We start from the raw sequence: 19,737 nt of genomic DNA, 5'->3' as shown, positions 1-19,737 counted from the left end.
CATGTTGGTCAGGCTGGTTTCAAACTCCTGACCTCAAGTGATCCTCAGGCCTCAGCCTCCCAAAGTGCTGGGATTACAGGCTTGAGCCACTGTACCTGGCCTGATCTTTGCAATTTTCAAAAAGAGTTTGGAGCAGGATGAAAACCTGTAAATTCAATGACAAATCTCAAGCATTTTTCTGATGATGGGGGCACAGTTTAAATGTTTTCTTTGAATGGAGAATGTATTTTCTTTATAAGCACTTAAACTGTATCCTTCTTACAAGCTGAGGCTCCAACATTTACTTAAATATTGTGTTATCTATTTGAACTGGCAAGAGAGTGAATAACAATTACATGCAAAACTGGTAGAGAGAGATTCAATGATTTCTATTACTAAATTTAATCACATTTTTCTGATGAGGACAGACTGAGGTAGCTTCAGCGACTTGCCCAATGTCCCCCAGGTGAGTCTCAGGACCAGAGTCCAGCTCTGGGTTTGTCTGACTCCAGAGTCCATATTCTCTCTCCTGCATTCCTTGCCTCTGGGGAGCTCTTCTGCAACCTCCGGACATGAAAACCCCCATCCTCCTGCTCTGCACCCTTGGTATAGTGGCATGCAGTTCGCCTACTCCTAGAATGGAGCAAGCACTGACTTTTGGCGTATTCCAAAGGACTCCTCCTCTAGAGTGGCTTTTTTTTTTTTTTTTTTGAGAAAGGGTCTCATTCTGTCACCCAGTCTGGAGTGCAGTGATGTGATCAAGGCTGTCTGCAGCCTTGAACTCCTGGGCTTGGGTGATCCTCCCACCTCAGCCTCTCAAGTAGGTGGAACTACAAGTGCATGCCACCATGCCCAGCTAACTGTTTTGTGTATTTTTTGTAGAGACAGGGTTTCACCATGTTGCCCAGGCTGGTCTTGAACTCCTGAGCTCAAGGGATCTGCCCGCCTTGGCCTCCCAAAGTGCTGGGATTATAGGCATGAGCCACCACGCCTGGTCTTTCTTCAGTTCTAACTCCTCTTTAACCAACACTGATATCTGGTCAGAGGCTCAATTAATTAGAAACCCACTGACATGGCCGGGCGCCGTGGCTCACACCTGTAATCCCAGCACTTTGGGAGGCCGAGGTGGGCAGATCACAAGGTCAGGAGATGGAGACCATCCTGGCTAACACAGTGAAACCCCGTCTCTACTAAAAATACAAAAAATGAGCTGGGCGTGGTGGTGGGCACCTGTAGTCCCAGCTACTCGGGAGGTTGAGGCAGGAGAATGGCGTGAACCCGGGAGGTGATCCACCATGCTTTGCAATAAGAATATTTAAATAAATGTGAAAATATCCAGGTGGTATCCATTCCTCTCATTCTCTGACATCTAGTCTCTAGTCCTGGATGATCACTGAACTCAGAAAAGGCACTGGAAGCCCTGGAGTCAGAAAAACAAAAACAAAAACAAACTTCTGTTCTCTCCAAGCTGCACTCATTAAGAGAGAAATGAGGATTCATATTGCAGAAAGTTTTCTAACAAGGTTAAGCCTTGATTAACTGGAGAACTCCATGAGTCAGAACAAACTTGTTGGGACCTAGCGTGAGCTTTACCTGTAGTTGGAGCTCAGTGAATTCCCCTAAGATTATGGTTGAAATTGCACCACAGAAAGATCTCAGCCACTCACAGGTGCTTGTCGTCCCAGGGTCCTGTCTGCCCCAGCATTTCCTTTCTGCTTTTCTTCCCCTTTCTTGCATGAAGAGACATCTAGGCTGATAGGAAATGTGATGACTCATCTGACATCAGATCGAATCCTTTTTATTCGCCCTTCATGTCTGCCTCAGTCTCTGATCCTGGGAATAACCATGTGAAGTCCTGGGGATGTTTTGATTTCTCAGAAGACACACACAGATTGCAGTGGGCTTCTGATGATGTCAAGGTTGGATGCATGTGGCTGACTGATAGTTCTTTGTTTTCCACAATCCTTTGCCTAGAAAAAAGGAATCCAAGTGTGTTTTGACCATGCCGACCAGCAAGGGGCAGGGATTCTTTCACAGGGGCTTGTATCTCTGGCTGTGTGTGTTCACACCTTTCTTTAAAGGTAGGTTTCATTTCTGCTTTATCTTCTATTTCCTTTTTAGCTACATGTATTTACTCTCTTTTCTAGTTGTGCTTGAGAAGATACATTAATAAAAGATTCTGTGGTCTGCATAGGAACCACCACTGTTACAACTGCTAATTAATCTATTTGGTTTTTATGCGTTAGGTGTAACAAAAGATGAAATCTGAGGGGTACGGTGGGGAGGAGAGGACCATGAAACATAGTGCAAACCATATTTTATTTTATTTTTCCCAATGAAAATATAAGAAAAATGATACAGTTTTCTATTGATCTCTGCTGTGACTGTATTGAACTTATTTATTGGCAGTTATGTTTAATGTTTTTTCAAAGTGGTAATATATTTGTTAGCTGATATTATTACTCAGTCAATGAACTCTTCCATTTTGTAGGTAATTGTGTTCATTTGGGGAAACACATCACATGATTATGCTGAAACGTATCCCATGAGTAAGATCATTCATTTTAAAAGTTACAACTTAGAAATGAACCACTGCTGTTGTGCTGAATAAAATCACATTTTTATGCTGTTAGATTTGCAGGGGACTTGCTTTTCAAGGCTGATGGAGGGTTTATCTGCTATAAAAAGTCTTCAAGAGGAAGAAAATGGGTAATGAGGATTATTTGTTGTCTGCCATGGAGAAATATGTTTATCATGATTAATTACGATGTCAAGAATGATGTTTTACCTTAAATTTGTCCTTCCTGCTAAAACCCTAGCATTTCAGTGTTTCCAAAGGCATTCGTCAGGCAACTCTTTCCATTTAGTAATTTAACAGAGATCTTTCCATTCGTGTTGCCTGATGAACTTTTCAATCCCTTTCCATTTTTTTTCCTTCAATGTATAAATCCCTTTGGGAAATTTGTGGCGTCCTACGTTAGGTATCAAATTTAAATTCTGTGAGGGAAAATGTAGAGGAGGTAGTAATGAAATCAATTATGTCAAATGAGGACAAGTAACCCCACTTTTAAGGTTTTCTTGGAAAAATACAAAGAGATATACATAAAGTTATTGTCTAAAATTTAGTGAATGAAAGTGCTATTATTTAAAAACCAATTTCAACTTTTAAAAATGTTTCAAGTGGCCGGGCGCAGTGGCTCACGCCTGTAATCCCAGCACTTTGGGAGGCCGAGGCAGGCGGATCACGAGGTCAGGAGATTGAGACCATCCTGGCTAACACGGTGAAACCTCATCTCTACTAAAAATATAAAAAATTAGCTGGGCTTGGTGGTGGGCGCCTGTAGTCCCAGCTACTTGGGAGGCTGAGACAGGAGAGTGGCGTGAACCTGGGAGGTGGAGCTTGCAGTGAGCCAAGATTGTGCCACTGCACTCCAGCCTGGGCAACAGAGTGAGATTCCATCTCAAAAAAAAAAAAAAAAAAAAAATTTCAAGTAAATTTGCCTTAAAAGCCTTGCATTCTCAGAAATCTCCACAATAACTGAATTTCAAAGTTGATTTTTGTTTTATTTTAAGTTCTGTGGTATATGGGCAGGATGTGCAGGTTTGTTACACAGGTAAACGTGTGCCATGGTGGTTTGCTGCACAGATCAACCCATCACCTAGGTATTAAGCCCAGCATGCATTAGGTATTTTTCCTAATGCTCTTCCTCCCTGGACCCCCTCAAGAGGCTCTAGTGTGTGGTGTTCCCCTCCCTGTGTCCATGTGTTCTCATTGTTCAGCTCCCCCTTTAAGTGAGAACATGCAGTGCTTGGTTTTTCATTCCTGTGTTAGTTTGCTGAGGATAACGGCTTCAAGTTCCATCCATGTCCCTGCAAAGGACATGATCTTGTTCATTTTTATGGTTGCATAGTATTCCATGGTGCATATATACCACATTTTCTTTCGGTTTTTTTTTTTTTTTGAGACAGAGTATCGCTGTGTCGCCCAGGCTAGAGTGTAGTGGCGTGATCTTGTCTCATTTCAAGCTCACTTCAAGCCTCCCGGGTTCACACCATTCTCCTGCTTCAACCTCCCAAGTAGCTGGGCCTACAGACACCCACCACCACACCCGGCTAAGTTTTTGTGTTTTTAGTAGACACGGGGTTTCACCGTGTTAGCCAGGATGGTCTTGATCTCCTGACCTCGTGATCTGCCTGCTTCAGCCTCCCAAAGTGCTGTGATTACAAGCGTGAGCCACTGCGCCCAGCCTATACCACATTTTCTTTATCCAGTCTATCATTGATGGGCATTTGGGTTGATTCCATGTCTTTGCTATTGTGCATAGTGCTGCAGTGAACATACACATGCATGTATGTTTATAATAAAATGATTTATATTCCTTTGGTATATACCCAGTAATGGGATTGCTGGGTCAAATGGTATTTCAGGTTCTAGGTCTTTGAGGAATCACCACATCATCTCCCACAATGGTTGAACTAATTTGCACTCTCACCAACAGCGTAAAAGCGTTCCTATTTCTCCATAGTCTCTCCAGCATCAACAGATTTCTTGACTTTTTAATTATTGCCATTCTGACTGGCGTGAGATGTTATTCATTGTGGTTTTGATTTGTGTTTCTCTAATGATTGGTGTTGAGCTTTTTTTCATGTTTCTTGGCCACATAAATGTCTTCTTTTGAGAAGTGTCTGTTCATGTCTTCAAAGTTGATTTTTTAAAAGAACATGACTTGCAAAGACCATCATGAAATTACTAGTTATTTCAGTTTCCTTGGTGAAGATTCCCCAGCTAAGCGCCTTGCTGGTGTAGATACAGATGTTAGTTGATTCAGTATTTTAGAGAAGAAAGGACAGGATTTTCCTGAATTACTGGAACGGGTCTAGTGCCATCAGTAAGACGGCGAGTTACTTCAGTGGCATAAGCGAAGATTCCAAGCCTTGTGTCTACTCTTTTATATCTGCAGTGCTTTAGACTTTAAGAAATGCTCTGACCAACATAATTTTCTTTGATATTGCTCTAGTCCTGAAATTCAGGCATTACTCTTTTTATCTCCACTGTAAAGGTGAACAGCTGAGGCATAGAGGGTGGGGTGAGATGGGCACTGGTGGAGCATGCAAAGGTGGGGACACCACCAGGATGCAGTCATGGGCTGGGACATCCACTCCCCACAGGGCCCGGGAAGAATTGCCTAGAATCTCTGCAGTGGCCAGTGGCCTGGCTGGCTTTAACTCTCCCCTCTGTTTGGCCTCACAGGCGGTGCGGGCTGTGCAACTGAGGAGAGGCTTTTCCACAAACTGTTTTCTCATTACAACCAGTTCATCAGGCCCGTGGAAAACGTTTCTGACCCCGTCACGGTGCACTTTGAAGTGGCCATCACCCAGCTGGCCAACGTGGTGAGTGCCATCTGATCAGAGCTTTCCCCAGCATTGTTACGCTTTTGCAGGCGGTAAATGAAGGAATTTTAGAAACACAGATAAATGCAGATCTACAGAGATCTGGCCCTTCAAAGCCATCCATTTGGGAGGCAGGCACTTTTCCCACCAATGCTGTACCTGTCTGTGTGAGGCAGTGTTTTTCCTTGAAGTGCTTTCAGAACCAGTTTATGAATCAAAAAGTTGCAGGGGGAGTGAAAGGCAGCTAACTTCATGGGGCACCCATTGTGCACCAGACGCCTGTTAACACTGCGTGGCCAACATCTTCATCTCACTGCTGAGGAAATGGAAGTTCAGTTAAGTGACTTTCCCAGGGTCACTTAACTATAACTATAAAATGGCAAAATTGAGATTTAAATCCAAAGCTCATGCCCTTTTCACTCCACAGTTAAAAAATTGCTTTAAGGTTGGGCGTGGTGGCTCACCCCTGTAATCCCAGCACTTTGGGAGGCTGAAGCAGGCGTATCCCTTGAACTGAAGAGTTCGAGACCAGCCTGAGCAACATAGCAAGCTCCTGTCTCTACAAAAATGCAAAAATTAGCCAGGTGTGGTGGCACATGCCTATAGTCCCTGCTACTAGGAAGGCTGAGGTGGGAGGATTGCTTGAGCCCAGGAGGTCAAGGCTGCAGTGAGCCAAGATTGTACCACTGCACTCCAGCCTGGGCAACAGAGCAGGGGAAAAAAAAATTGCTTTAAGTCTTCTATGTTATGAGAACGAAAAAAATGCAATTTTCATTTAGCCTTGGGGAAAAAAAAAAAGGATGGGAATTTGAGGATCTTAATTTAATTCCTTGCTACCGTGTTCAAGGGCAAGTAGGACTGGAGCTCGCTCTTTTGGATCATCTTTGCTCCCCCATTGCAGGGAGAGGGAGTGGCGAGGCCCGTACTCTTGAGTCAGCAAGGTCTGGGCTCCAGGGCTCAGACCAAATTCCAGGAAGATGCAGGCTTAAGAAGCAAGGGAGGTCTGAAGTGTCTCCAGAGAGGGGCTCTGGAGCGTTCTTGAGACTACAGCACGCGGAGGGGAGCCCTGCCCATCAAGTCAGCCCCAGCCATGGATAGTGAAGGGGCCTCCTTCCTCCCAGACTTTGCTCTATGGGTGAGATGGCAGTGACTCTTCTGGGTACACCTGGGGAAAGACCCTAATGACAGGCATGAGTCAGACCCCACCACATTCTCCAGTCCATACTTCCCAGTGGATGAAACCAACCCTGGCCCAGTCCTCTATCTGTGACCCAGGCTGGAAGTGTGCATGCACTGGCTGAAAAAAATAAAGCCAGATGTTTCCCCTTACCTGGATGCGCCCTCCCATCCTTTAGTGAGTATTTATTTGGTGCCTGTTCTAATCCCTTTCCCAACTCCAGTAGCTTTGTCCTGGTTCCTGGTCTCCTGCTGGGCTGGAAGCAGTTCTTGCTGTGTACTAGGTTGTTGTGAACTGAGAGCTGAACTGAGTTTCCTCTGAAGTCTGTGAGGGCCACCTCACTGCATGGCATCACTCCATAACCCTGCTGGACACGCCCTTGCAGGAGGTTATTCTGAAGATGGGGGTGAAATGGCTGGTAAATGCAGATTTTGGCATTTACATTTGGTTGCAAGTATCAGATATTAAAAGAAAACCCACAGCCTTTACAAAACAAAAAGTTTATTCCTTTCTTATGCAACAGAAATCTAAAGATTAACAGTCCAGGAGATTAATATCAGTCAGTTTCACGGTGTTAGTGGTTGCACATATATGTTCAGTTGTCCAGGTTATGCACCGCACAGCTCCAAGGAATGTCATTCCAACGGACCGTGATTCTAAACGTATAAACCAGATGAGGCAGCAGTGACCAAGGTTCCTTCCTTCTTTCTATTTCACTACCCTTTGTGCGTTCCTTCTTCCCTCAGTGTTGCTTCATGGTTCAAGATAACTGATGTATTCCCATCCTCACATTCACATTCTTTGCAAGAAACAGAAGGAAGAGAGGAAAAGGGCAAAGTGTACATCCTAGACTTCTGTGACTTCCGTAAGAGTTGTTGCTTTCCATCTCATTGACTACCTCCAGCTGCAAAGCAGACTTGGAACTGCAGGTTTTTACAATTGAATTTTTATTTCTTGAAATCATTATAGATTGACATGCAGTTGTAAGAAATAACAAAGGATCCCTTGTAGACTCTGCCCGTTTCCCCCACTAATCTGCCCTCCATTCTGAAATCTTCTCCTTTCAACAATGTCATACGTAACTGGAATCATAGAGTAGGTAAACTTGTGGGACTGGGTTTTTCCCTCAGCATCATCTTTAGAGATTCCTCTGAGTCGCTGAGTATATCAGTAGTTCATTCCTTCTTGTTGCTGAGTAGTACTCCAGGTTGCTTTTTTTGTTTGCTTGTTTTGTTTGTTTTTGAGACAGTCTCACTCTCACCCAGGCTGGAATGCAGTGGCGTGATCTCGGCTCACTGCAACCTACGCCTCCCGGGCTCAAGTGATTCTCCTGCCTCAGACTCCCAAGTAGCTGGGATTGCAGGCATGCACCACTACGCCCGGCTAATTTTTGTGTATTTAGTAGAGATGGGGTTTCACCATGTTGGCTAGGCTGGTCTCGAACTCCTGACCTCAAGTGATCTGCCCACCATGGCCTCCCAAAGTGGGGATTACAGGTGTGAGCCACCACACTTGGACTACGATGTTTTATTTAACCATTAACTTGTTAAAGGACATTTGAGCTGATTCCAGTTTTTGGTCTATTGCAAATAAAGCTACTGTGAACATTTGTGTACAGGTTTTGGTGTAAATATAAACCTCCATGTCTCTGGGATAAATGCCCAGGAGTGCAATAGCTGTGTGTTGTCAGGTGAACTTGGGGTGGCGGAGAGAAGTGGCACAGCCAGGAAACTTTGTTGCCCCTCCCTTCTGGAGGGCCTCGGGGCCCTCTGTCTGATCCCCAGCTTGGCTCTGGAGCACCAGGGCTCTACCTGGAAGTGTGTTTGTGTCATGCAAAATGACCTTGGCCAGAAAGTTTTCTGGTTTCTTTCAGTGCAGGAGCAAGACCAAGTGCCCCTCGGAGGGATCCAGTGTTTGTGCTGGCCTGGTATATCTGAAATGACAAAGATAAAGCTTTGGTGTAATGCAGCCCACTTGGCCTTTCTGATCCGAGTCTCCGAGTCTGCTGCTGCTCCAGAAATGAGTCCATTTGAAATCATAACTCAAAGCCTTTGATGCAGCTGCCATGTCAATGAATTGATTTTTCCAAGAAGGAGGTACAGGTTGATGGTGCCAGGAATGGAGTTGATGCTGTGGGTCTTTGGATTCCTCCAGCAGGGACGTGTGATAGCAGTACCATGCCCATTGGTGGAATCTGGAATTGGATGGAGAGAGTATGACTTGCCAGACAGGTCCTGCTCCATAGGGTCAGATAACATCTCGCAAGGTGTCCACACCCCCATGGGCCATGTCCATAACACTTGGAGCTTCTCTGAGCCTGTGGAAGTGAGGCTGTGGAGTTGGCTATTGCCAAATGATCTCAGCTTTCTGAACACAGTGTGCTCATTCAGAGACAAAGCAGGCTTTGGAGGGCAGTTAGGACTTATACCCTCACCCCCGAGGCCTTCCTGGAACCGAGACTGCAGAGCTAGTCCATTCCTGACCAGCAGTGAGTGGATTTATGGACACAGCCCCTGCTGGACTCTGCAGATTGCAAGGGGACGCTCATCACCAGAAGGCACTGACCGCAGGCTTGTGTAATTGTAAAGCCATGAATTGGTTGACCAATAGATAAGTACAGATAATTTCTTTGCTTCCTGGAACTCACAGGAACCCATGACTGCAACTCCTTTGCTGATCTTTCAAACCCCGGGGCTTACCCTGTCTTGTCACAGGCCCATTTGAAAGAGGAAGCCTGGCAGGGTTTCTGTTTAGAGTTTTCCAGGAGGGGCAGCAGTGGGGATGGAGTAGGGGAGAAGAGAACTGCAGGGCAGCCACTGGCCCAGGGCAAGCTGGTGTCTGAGCCTGACCACGGCTCCCTCGGCCACCACCACTGAGCTCATTTACTCTGGAGGGTGCCTGGGTGTCTTGGGAAGCAAGGCTGACTGAGGAAGACTTGTGAATCTACTGCTGGCCACTGGGGACATACCACAGCCACCAGGCTGCTGGGCCGTAAGGCTGCTCAAGGTGCCAGATGTGTCTTTGGTAGTTCTCCCACTGAGAGGTGGTAGCTTAGGAACTCATTACATTTGGAATGCCACCTGGAATGCTCTTCCTCCACACAGCCCTGTCTTCTGGTCATTTAAGTGTCTGCTTAAACATGACCTCCTCAAAGAAGCCGCCTTTGCCCATCCCATCTAAAATAGATATGTGTGTTTGAGATTATGTGCACGTGTGTGCATGAGCGTGTGTGTGCATGAGTGTGTGTGCATGTACACCAGCGTGTGAGAGCATGTGTATGAGTGTGACTGTGCCTGAGTGTATGAGTGTGTCCATGTGCATGAGTGTGTGTGTGCATGAATGTGCACCAGTGTATGAGTGTGAGTGTGCATGTATGAGTGTGTAAGTGTGTATGAGAGTATATGTGTGAGAGTACGAATGTGTATGAGAATTCATGAGTGGGTATGTGAAAGTGTGCATGAGTGCGTGTGTTCATGAGTGTATGTGAGAGTGTGTGCATGAGTGTGTGTGTGCATGAGTGTGTATGAGAGTACCATGAGTGTGTGTGCACATGTGAATATGTGTGCATGAGTGTGAGTGTGCATGAGTATGTGCGTGTATGAGTGTGCATGAGTGTGTGTGCATATGTGTGTGTGTGTGTCCACACATGGACCATTCCCTCCTCCTTTATCCTCATAGGACTTACCACTCTCTTATGTTATAGTATAGATCTATTAGTAATTTTATGTCTCCTCATCTAACAGCTAAGACACATGAAGGCAGGACATTTTCCCATCCTCTTACTGCTGTATTCCCAATATTTATAGAGCACGTAGTGGTTACTCAATAAATATTTGTGTAGTGAATGATCGAAGTGGTGGCTTGGCTGGGGATGAGTAGCAGCTGCCAGCTGGAAATTCCATGGTGGCAGAGGCTTTTTTTTTTTTTTTAATTTTTGAGATGGAGTCTCGCTCGGTTGCATGGGCTGGAGTGCAACGGCGTGATCTTGGCTCACTGCAACCTCCATCTCCAGGGTTCAAGCACTTCTCCTGCCTCAGCCTCCCAAGTAGCTGGGATTACAGGCACCTGCCACCACACTCGGCTAATTTTTTGTATTTTTTAGTAAAGACGGGGTTTCACCATGTTGGCCAGGGTGGTCTCAAACTCCTGACCTCAGGTGATGCACCCGCCTCGGCCTCCCAGAATGCTGGGATTGCAGGTGTGAGCCACTGTGCCCGGCCGACTGAGGCTGACATTTTAAGGTAGAATCCCAGGGCAGGGGTCTCAGGACTCAGAGCCTGGAGAGCCCTGAGGCACAGTCGGGGATGGGAGGCGTTTAGGGAACAGGCAAAAACACTGCAGGATTGGAATCCCCACCACTATCTGCAGCATCTCCCTCCCTCCTTCCTGCTGTCGCTCTTCTTTTCTTTCCTTTCCTTCCTTTCATGGAACTAGAAAACTTGATGGGCTGCAGAGATCAGAAGCACTTCACAGAAGAGGTGAGACTTAAATCAGCTATGAAAGAGTTTAAAGCCACATTTCCTCTCAAAATCCACAGGGCTGGAGCCAGATGTGAAAATGCTGCATTTCTGCTTGCATGCTGAATGCTTTCACACGTTGCCTTTAAGTCTTCTTTCACTGGCATGACTATGTCAGATTTGGTTCTTTTTAGTTGTAATTTTTGCTCTAAGACTCACCTCTATGGCAAGCACATTTGAGGCTAAAAATATTATTTCTTCTTCCCAGGATGAAGTAAACCAGATCATGGAAACCAATTTGTGGCTGCGTCACGTATGTGCCTATATCATCTGTTGGCTTAATGATGTCAAATGGATAAAACCCACAAGCACTACCTTGTTCCATCTCCAACTGGTTTTAGAATATAAAATATTATCCTCTAGGTCATCTCCAAAGCCTAAAGTGCAGCTCTGGTAATAGCTGACTTGATGCACGCTTCACAGGTGCAGACACCTAGTGACAGAGGTCCTTCTGACATAGAGATTTCCGTCCTTCCTGGTTGCTGCTCTCAGATCTTCCACTTTTCTGTAACTTGAGCTCCCGGGTCTGATGCTTGCCTGCTCTTTGATCCCTGCTTGACCAGGCTTGGAGAAGTCAGTAGCTGAGCTTGGGAGCATGTACATGAGATTCCCAGCAGCTGGTTTTATCAGTCGTACCCCTTCTTCCTTAGGAAAGTCTTGGAGGGGTGCAGTGGCTCACACCTGTAATCCTAGCACCTTGAGAGCCTGAGGCAGGAGGATCACCTGAGGTCAGGAGTTCGAGACCAGCCTGGCCAACATGGTGAACCCTTGTCTCTAATAAAAATACAAAATTAGCCTGGCGTGGTGGTGGGCGCCCCAAACCCAGCTACTCGGGAGGCTGAAGCAGGAGAATTGCTTGAACCAAGAGGCGGAAGTTGCAGTGAGCTAAGATTGCGCCACTACGTTACCAGCATGGGCAACAGAGCAAGACTCTGTCTTGAAAAAAAACCAAAAAACAGAAAGGAAGTCTTAATCATTTATACAGATTTTGTTAAAAAAAAATCCAAAACTTATCATCGTGCCCTTGAACATTTTGATATTAGAAATGGGTTGCCACTCCAGTGTGAGTGTTGTACCTCATGGAATATGGAAGTTAAGCCTAAAACTTTGACCAGCTAACTAATAGTCAATACATAATTATCTAATGAAATATTTGCCTGAATCAGCTTAGCTATTTAGCTCCCTGTTCCCCATGGATAAAATTGTCCGGATTTTGATAGAAACCAGTGCATTCTTCAAATAAGAATGTATTCTTTTTACTTTTTTTTTTTTTTTGAGACGGAGTCTTGTTCTGTCGCCCAGGCTGGAGTGCAGTGGTGCGATCTTGGCTCACTGCAAGCTCCGACTCCCAGGTTCACACCATTCCCCTGCCTCAGCCTCCCGAGTAGCTAGGACTACAGGCGACTGCCACCATGCTCGGCTGCTTTTTTTTTTTTTTTTTTGTATTTTTAGTAAAGGTTTCACCGTGTTAGCCAGGATGGTCTCGATCTCCTGACCTCGTGATCTGCCCACCTCAGCCTCCCAAAGTGCTGGGATTACAGGTGTGAGCCACCGTGCCCAGCCGAATGTATTCTTTTTTGAAAAACAACTGTTGAACCATCATAAAGTTAACATTGGAAGAAAAATATTAAGAAACGATTTTTTTTTTCCAGATAGTCTCACTCTGTCACCCAGGCTGTAGTATGGTGACATGATCTCAGCTCACTGCAAACTCTGCCTCCCAGGTTTAAGTGATTCGCCTGCCTCAGCCTCCTGACTAGTTGGGACTACAGGCGCGTGCCACCACACCCAGCTAATTTTTGTATTTTTAGTAGAGATGGGGTTTCACTATGTTGGCCAGGTCTTGAACTCCTGACCTCAAGTGATCTGCCCGCCTTGGCCTCCCAAAGTGCTGGGATTACAGGCATGAGCCACCGTGCCTGGCCAGAAAGTTATTAAGAAATTTTAAAAGCCGATTTCTATTTATTTTAGATCTGGAATGATTATAAATTGCGCTGGGATCCAATGGAATATGATGGCATTGAGACTCTTCGAGTTCCCGCGGATAAGATTTGGAAGCCCGACATTGTTCTCTATAACAAGTATGGGTCTCTGACCACTGTAGCCTCTTTCCAAAGCTGCTGTTGGTGTATTCTGGCCTATAGCAAAGGGAGTGTTACTAATGGTGTCTGACTTGCTTTGCAGTGCTGTTGGTGACTTCCAAGTCCAAGGCAAGACAAAAGCTCTTCTTAAATACAATGGCATGATAACCTGGACTCCACCAGCTATTTTTAAGAGTTCCTGCCCTATGGATATCACCTTTTTCCCTTTTGATCATCAAAACTGTTCCCTAAAATTTGGTTCCTGGACGTATGACAAAGCTGAAATTGATCTTCTAATTATTGGATCAAAAGTGGATATGAATGATTTTTGGGAAAACAGTGAATGGGAAATTATTGATGCCTCTGGCTACAAACATGATATCAAATACAACTGTTGTGAAGAGATATACACAGATATAACCTATTCTTTCTACATTAGAAGATTGCCGATGTTTTACACAATTAATCTGATCATCCCCTGTCTCTTTATTTCATTTCTAACCGTGTTGGTCTTTTACCTTCCTTCAGACTGTGGTGAAAAAGTGACGCTTTGTATTTCAGTCCTGCTTTCTCTGACTGTGTTTTTGCTGGTCATCACAGAGACCATCCCGTCCACATCTCTGGTGGTCCCACTGGTGGGTGAGTACCTGCTGTTTACCATGATCTTTGTCACACTGTCCATCGTGGTGACTGTGTTTGTGTTGAACATACACTACCGCACCCCAGCCACACACACCATGCCCAGGTGGGTGAAGACAGTTTTCCTGAAGCTGCTGCCCCAAGTCCTGCTGATGAGGTGGCCTCTGGACAAGACAGGGGGCACAGGCTCTGATACAGTGCCCAGAGGCCTTGCCAGGAGGCCTGCCAAAGGCAAGTTTGCAAGCCTTGGGGAACCCAGACATCTTAAAGAATGCTTCCACTATCACAAATCAAATGAACTTGCCACCAGCAAGAGAAGATTGAATCATCAGCCGTTACAGTGGATGGTAGAAAATTGGGAGCACTCGCCTGAAGTTGAAGATGTGATTAACAGTGTTCAATTCATAGCGGAAAACATGAAGAGCCACAATGAAACCAAGGAGGTAAATGTGTGTTCCCTCCACCCAGCCAGCTTGCACCCTTCGCAGCCTATGGGCACTCTGGAGGCACAGTCAGACCTTCAGTGTGAGTGTTGTTCCTGAGACGGTCCTGCAGCCTTGCTCTGAGACCTGGCTTTGTTATTGTGTGGTTATGGGTGGACTGACAGGGTCACACCTGCCAGTGGAGTGGGGTCAGGTGCAACAGCCCTAGAGCAAATCTCCACCTCCAGAAATGTGAACTCAAGTAAAATTTGCTTAAAATAAACATTCAGGGCTGGGCACGTGGCTCACCCCTGTAATCCTAGCACTTTGGGAGGCCAAGGTGGGCAGATCATCTGAGGTCAGGAGTTTGAGACCAGCATGACCAACATGGGGAAACCCCGTCTCTGCTAAAAATATAAAAATTAACCAGGCATGGTGGCACAGGCCTGTAATCCCAGCTACTTGGGAGGTTGAGGCAGGAGAATCTCTTGAACCCAGGAGGTGGAGGTTACAGTGAGCCGAGATCACACCCCTGCACTCCAGCCTGGATGACAGAGCAAGACTCCATCTCAAAAATAAAAATAAACAAACAAACTCAGGGCAACCTCAGTTAATGAAACCAAGAACCTCAGCCTCAGCAACATAGCGAGACTCTGAACTACCAAAAAAAAAAAAAAAAAAAAAAAATTAGCAGGCGTGTTGGTGCATACCTGTAGTCCCAGCCACTCAACAGGCTGAGGTGGGAGGATTGCTTGAGCCCAGGAGTTTGAGGCTGCAGCCTGGGAGATAGACGACAGATCAGGGTCCTGTCTCAGAAAAAAAAAAAAAAAAAAAAAAAAAGCCCCTGCACAAGAAACAGCGGCAAATAAAAAGGTAGAAAGAGAAAAGCTGCCCCAGAGGGAAGGAGAAATGAGTTCAGAGTAGCGTGCAGCCTGGGGGTGCTGGGAGATGTGGGAGAGGGCAGGAGTGCTTTCGCTCCGGCAGCTCTGGCTCCACTTGTCCTACTTGAGAGGGATTTAGGTGCTGGTGAAATGAGCCCCAGGGATATTTTTAGCATTCACGTACTCTGCTCCTGCTGCCCAGAGTCTAACTATAGCAGCATGTGCCTCCCTCAGCCTCCAAAGACAGAGCTCAAGAGAATCATGCCAATTTCCCACAGCATGTGGGTGACTAGCGGAGGGCATCTGAAACTTGGGCCAGGTGTCTGGGTTTGACTTCAGACTGCAGCTGCTGGCAGCCATCACTCCTAGTGAAAGGATACTGTGAGACCGAAAGTCTACCCTGTTGGTGTAGGAGGAGGATGCTGTGAATGGCTGTCATGCGGACGTGTCACGGGACAAGAGAGCCCAGAAAAATTCACCTTCATACAATTTAAAAGAAGACCCTCTCTCTACAAAAAATACAAAAATTAGCAGGGCATGGTGGCGCATGGCTGTAATTGCAGCACTTTTGGAGGCCAAGGCTGGGGAATTGTTTAAGTAAGGCCAGGAGGAGTTTGAGACCAGCCTTGGCAACATATTGAGACCCCGTTTCTAAAAAACAAATTTTAAAAAATTTGCCAAGTCTGTTGTCCCAGCTACTTGTGAGGCTAAGGCTGGAGGATTGCTTGAGCCCAGGAGTTCCAGGTTTCAGTGAGCCGCAATCACACCACTGCACTTCAGCCTGGGCAACACAGCAAAATCCTGTCCCTAACATTTTTTTTTTTTTTTTTTTTTAATTTAAGAAACAGCTGCTGTTGACTTAATCACTACCAGTTAGGGCTCTCAAGACACAAGTACAGAGACAGTGGCAGAAGGCTGGAGGGTCAGGAACTGGGAGAAATACAACCAGCTCTCCATGGCCAGCATCCCTTTGAGGGCTGGAGGGCTGCCTATTCCTGATAAAGTAGTTCTCAATCATACCCCATGTCCTGCACCCCCAGCAGTACCTGCTGCCTCAAACTCATTCCCCAGATTTGCCATGGAGCCAGACTACCGAGCGTTGCAAAGCATGAGTCTAGCTCTCTGAGCAGCTGCTTCTCAGTAGTGTCTCTTGCAGTTGGGAAAGTCCCTGGGGACCCACAGAGTCAGGGCTTTGCCGCAGACTCTGCTGTCTGAGGCTCTCACAGAGGCTGTGCATTCGCCCTCTGCGGACGAAACAAAATGTCTTATGTGTCCTATACAGGAAACATGGATTCACCAAATACCAATATTTGCTTTATTTTTATTTTTATTTATTTTTCGAAATGGAGTCTTACTCTGTCACCCATGCTGGAGTGCAATGGTGTGATCTTGGTTCGCTGCAACCTCCACCTCCTGGGTTCAAGCGATTCTCTTGCCTCAGACTCCCGAGTAGCTAGGACTACAGGCACATGCCACCACGCCTGGCTAATTTTTGTATTTTTAGTAGAGATGGGGTTTCACCATGTTGGCCAGGCTGGTGTCTAACTCCTGACCTCAGGTGATCTGCCTGCCTGGCTAATATTTGCTTTAAAATGTGCCAGAGAAACCTTCTTTGAAAAAGAAGCAGCTTATTGATGAAACAACGCATGTTTCTTATGATTTTGGTTTTTTAAAACAGCTCTTAATTTTTGTTTGCATTTCAGGTAGAAGATGACTGGAAATACGTGGCCATGGTGGTGGACAGAGTATTTCTTTGGGTATTTATAATTGTCTGTGTGTTTGGAACTGCAGGGCTATTTCTACAGCCACTACTTGGGAGCACAGGAAAATCTTAAAATGCATTTTCCTTTATGTTCAGAAATTTACAGACACCATATTTGTTCTGCATTCCCTGCCACAAGGAAAGGAACGCAAAGGCTTCCCACGCAAGTCCCCCATCTGCTAAAGCTGATGGCTAGATGGAAAAAGAGGACTTTCTTGCACCTCAGGAGGCGGAATATCCTCCAGTGTAGCACAGGGGGAGAAGTGAGAAGTGTTATGACATTAGTGCCCAGATTGGGCAGCACCCACGGCTACAGTATCAGGTCAGTTTTCTCATGTCTGTGTGTTTGGCTTCCCAGGACACAGATGACTTACAATACAGCCTAACTATGTAATTGACATCAAGCCACACTAAGAAGTTCTGCTTTACCTCCAGCGGTTGCTGTTTCTCAGTATTATGACATGTGACAGGTGAACTCCGGGAATTGGACCTTGCAACATTTGTGAACTGTTTACAATACTTGTGAACTATTGCATCCTTGATTTCTTGTGCATGTCTCTGTGATGTAGCTCACCCCCCTCAGCATTATTTGATATAGATTGTTTGTTTTTTTTTAAAAAAAAAACAGTTTGGCCAGGTGTGGTGGCTCACGCCTGTAATCCCAGCACTTTGGAGGCTGAGGAAGGAGGATTGCTTGAGCCCAGGAATTCGAGACCAGCCTGGGCAACATAGGGAGACCCTGTGTTACAAAATTTAAAACATTAGCCACTGTGGTGTTTTGCACCTGTGGTCCTAGCTACTTGGGAGGCTGATGTGGGGAGGATTGCTTGAGCTTGGGAGGTTGAGGCTACAGTGAGCCATGATCACACCACTGCACTCCAGCCTGGGTGACAGAGTGAGACTCTGTCTCAAAAATAAATCAATAAATAAAAACTACCAGATAGTCAGAGTCTTTCTCAACAGGCTGTATTTGCTTAGCATTCATCTGGCAAGAAGCTTGAGGGGAAACCCAGCGCTGTGCTAGGCATTGCAAGGGTGACAGCAGTGGGTTCTTTCACACAAGTGCTTGTAGCTTCTTAGGAAAAGTAGTAGCTATGAAGACTGCAGGCCAGATGTCATCTGGGGAATGTCACTAGAGCAACCAGAATAGGAGAACATGACGAGACATGGCCAGGGAAACCTAAAGCAACCCTTTTGTTGTGGGTTGGAAAAAGTTGTCTTTCTAGTCTTTTTAATTTTTTTTTTTTTTTTTTTTTTTTTTTGAGACACTGTCTTGCTGTGACACCCAGGCTGGAGTGTAATGGCTCAATCTCGGCTCACTGCAACCTCTGATTTCCCCGGTTCAAGTGATTCTCCTACCTCAGCCCCCCCGAGTAGCTAGGACTACAGGTGTGTGCCACCACGCCCAGCTAATTTTTGTATTTTTAGTAGAGACAGGATTTCACCATGTTGGCCAGGCTGGTCTCGAACTCATGACCTCAAGTGATCCACCCGCCTCAGCGTCCCAAAGTGCCAGGATTTACAGGCATGAGCCACCGCGCCCAGACGTCTAGTCTTTTTTCATCAACAGTTTTCATTTCTTCATTGTACTGATATTGAAAATAAAGTTATTTCTTTTCTTTTCTTTTTTTTTTGAGACAAAGTTTCACTCTTGTTGCCCAGGCTGGAGTGCAATGGCGCGATCTGGGCTCACTGCAACCTCTGCCTTGCGGGTTCAAGCGATTCTCCTGCCTCAGCCTCCTGAGTAACTGGGATTACAGGCATGTGCCATCATGCCCAGCTAATTTTATATTTTTAATAGAGATGGGGTTTCTCCATGTTGATCTGGCTGGTCTCAAACTCCTGATCTCAGGTGATCTGCCTGCCTCGGCCTCCCAAAATGCTGGGATTATAAGCGTGAGCCACAGCGCCTGGCCTAAGTTATTTCTTTTTTAAAATTTTCATTTAGGTTTTTAGTTCTAAGTTGGGTCCAATGCCACATGCATATTTCTTCTATAAGGAATTATAATCTTGGAGCTTTTGGAGCAATTCCTTTTCTGAGAGGGAGAAGCTTGGGAATTCTGTTTTATCATACTCTGATTATCTTCTTATTTGTCGTAGAAATATTGTAACACTTTTAAACATGTATTTTAAGGCTGAAAACAATAAATCTAGCAAAGGAAATAATTTCATTTGTGCCTTATCCCTTCTAGTCTTTGTCTGTATGCAAACACTTCAATTTTACCTTGCAATGCCGTTTCCTTAAAACATAATATCAGCAACATTCTCCTTTACAGAGTCTTGAAGTATAATTTTTATGATGGCATAATTCACATTGTGTTGGTACATCATAATTTTTATGACTACCATGTGAATTCTTCTTTGTCTTTTTTCTGCTGGGGCTTGAGGTTCTCTGTAGGACATTAGGCAGAGGTCTTGAATTTGAATGACTCTATTTTATTTTTTATTCTTTCTTTATTTTTTTGAGACAGACTCTCACTCTGTCATCCAGGCTGGAGTGCAGTGGCACGGTGCCGGCTCATTGCAACCTCCTCCTCCCGGGTTCAAGCGATTTTCCTGCCTCAGCCTCCTGAGTAGCTGGGATTACAGGGGCCTGCACCATGCCTGGCTAATTTTTATACTTTTAGTAGGGATGGAGTTTTGCCATGTTGGCCAGGCTGGTCTCGAACTCCTAACCTCAAGTGATCCACCCGCCTCAACCTCCCAAAGTGCTGGGACTACAGGCATGAGCCACCGCACCCAGCCTGAATGACTCTATTTTAGAGCATTTTTATTCCCTGTAATGTTGGTGACTGTAGTACCTACCTTTTATCTTCCTGTCTTTATAGAGGATTGGTTGTTACACAATACTTTATTTTTTATTCCCAAGCCCAATCAATATTTAATTT

General features: G+C 45.5%; 1 protein-coding gene across 1 annotated transcript; it reads left to right on the top strand.

Annotated features, from left to right (window-relative positions):
• The first annotated feature begins 1,768 nt into the window (after positions 1-1,768).
• On the top strand, positions 1,769-19,012 carry CHRNA6 (cholinergic receptor nicotinic alpha 6 subunit). The gene is made up of 6 exons (XM_005563230.4): positions 1,769-2,060; positions 5,231-5,370; positions 11,273-11,317; positions 13,036-13,145; positions 13,249-14,227; positions 16,791-19,012. The coding sequence occupies exons 1-6, from the start codon at positions 1,982-1,984 to the stop codon at positions 16,920-16,922; spliced, it is 1,485 nt and encodes a 494-aa protein (XP_005563287.3). The 5' UTR covers positions 1,769-1,981; the 3' UTR covers positions 16,923-19,012.
• Positions 19,013-19,737: the final 725 nt, after the last annotated feature.

Source organism: Macaca fascicularis, chromosome 8, assembly GCF_037993035.2.
Source record: "Macaca fascicularis isolate 582-1 chromosome 8, T2T-MFA8v1.1".
Classification (NCBI taxonomy): Eukaryota; Metazoa; Chordata; class Mammalia; order Primates; family Cercopithecidae; genus Macaca; species Macaca fascicularis.
Note: the sequence above shows the minus strand (reverse complement) of the source record. Positions and strands in the feature narration are given on the sequence as shown.

Coding starts and splice junctions, on each gene's coding strand:
- CHRNA6 (XM_005563230.4), top strand. CDS start 1,982: ATGCCGACCAGCAAGGGGCAGGGATTCTTTCACAGGGGCTTGTATCTC. Junction 5,371..11,272: donor TCACCCAGCTGGCCAACGTG/GTGAGTGCCATC, acceptor TCTTCTTCCCAG/GATGAAGTAAACCAGATCAT. Junction 13,146..13,248: donor GACATTGTTCTCTATAACAA/GTATGGGTCTCT, acceptor CTTGCTTTGCAG/TGCTGTTGGTGACTTCCAAG.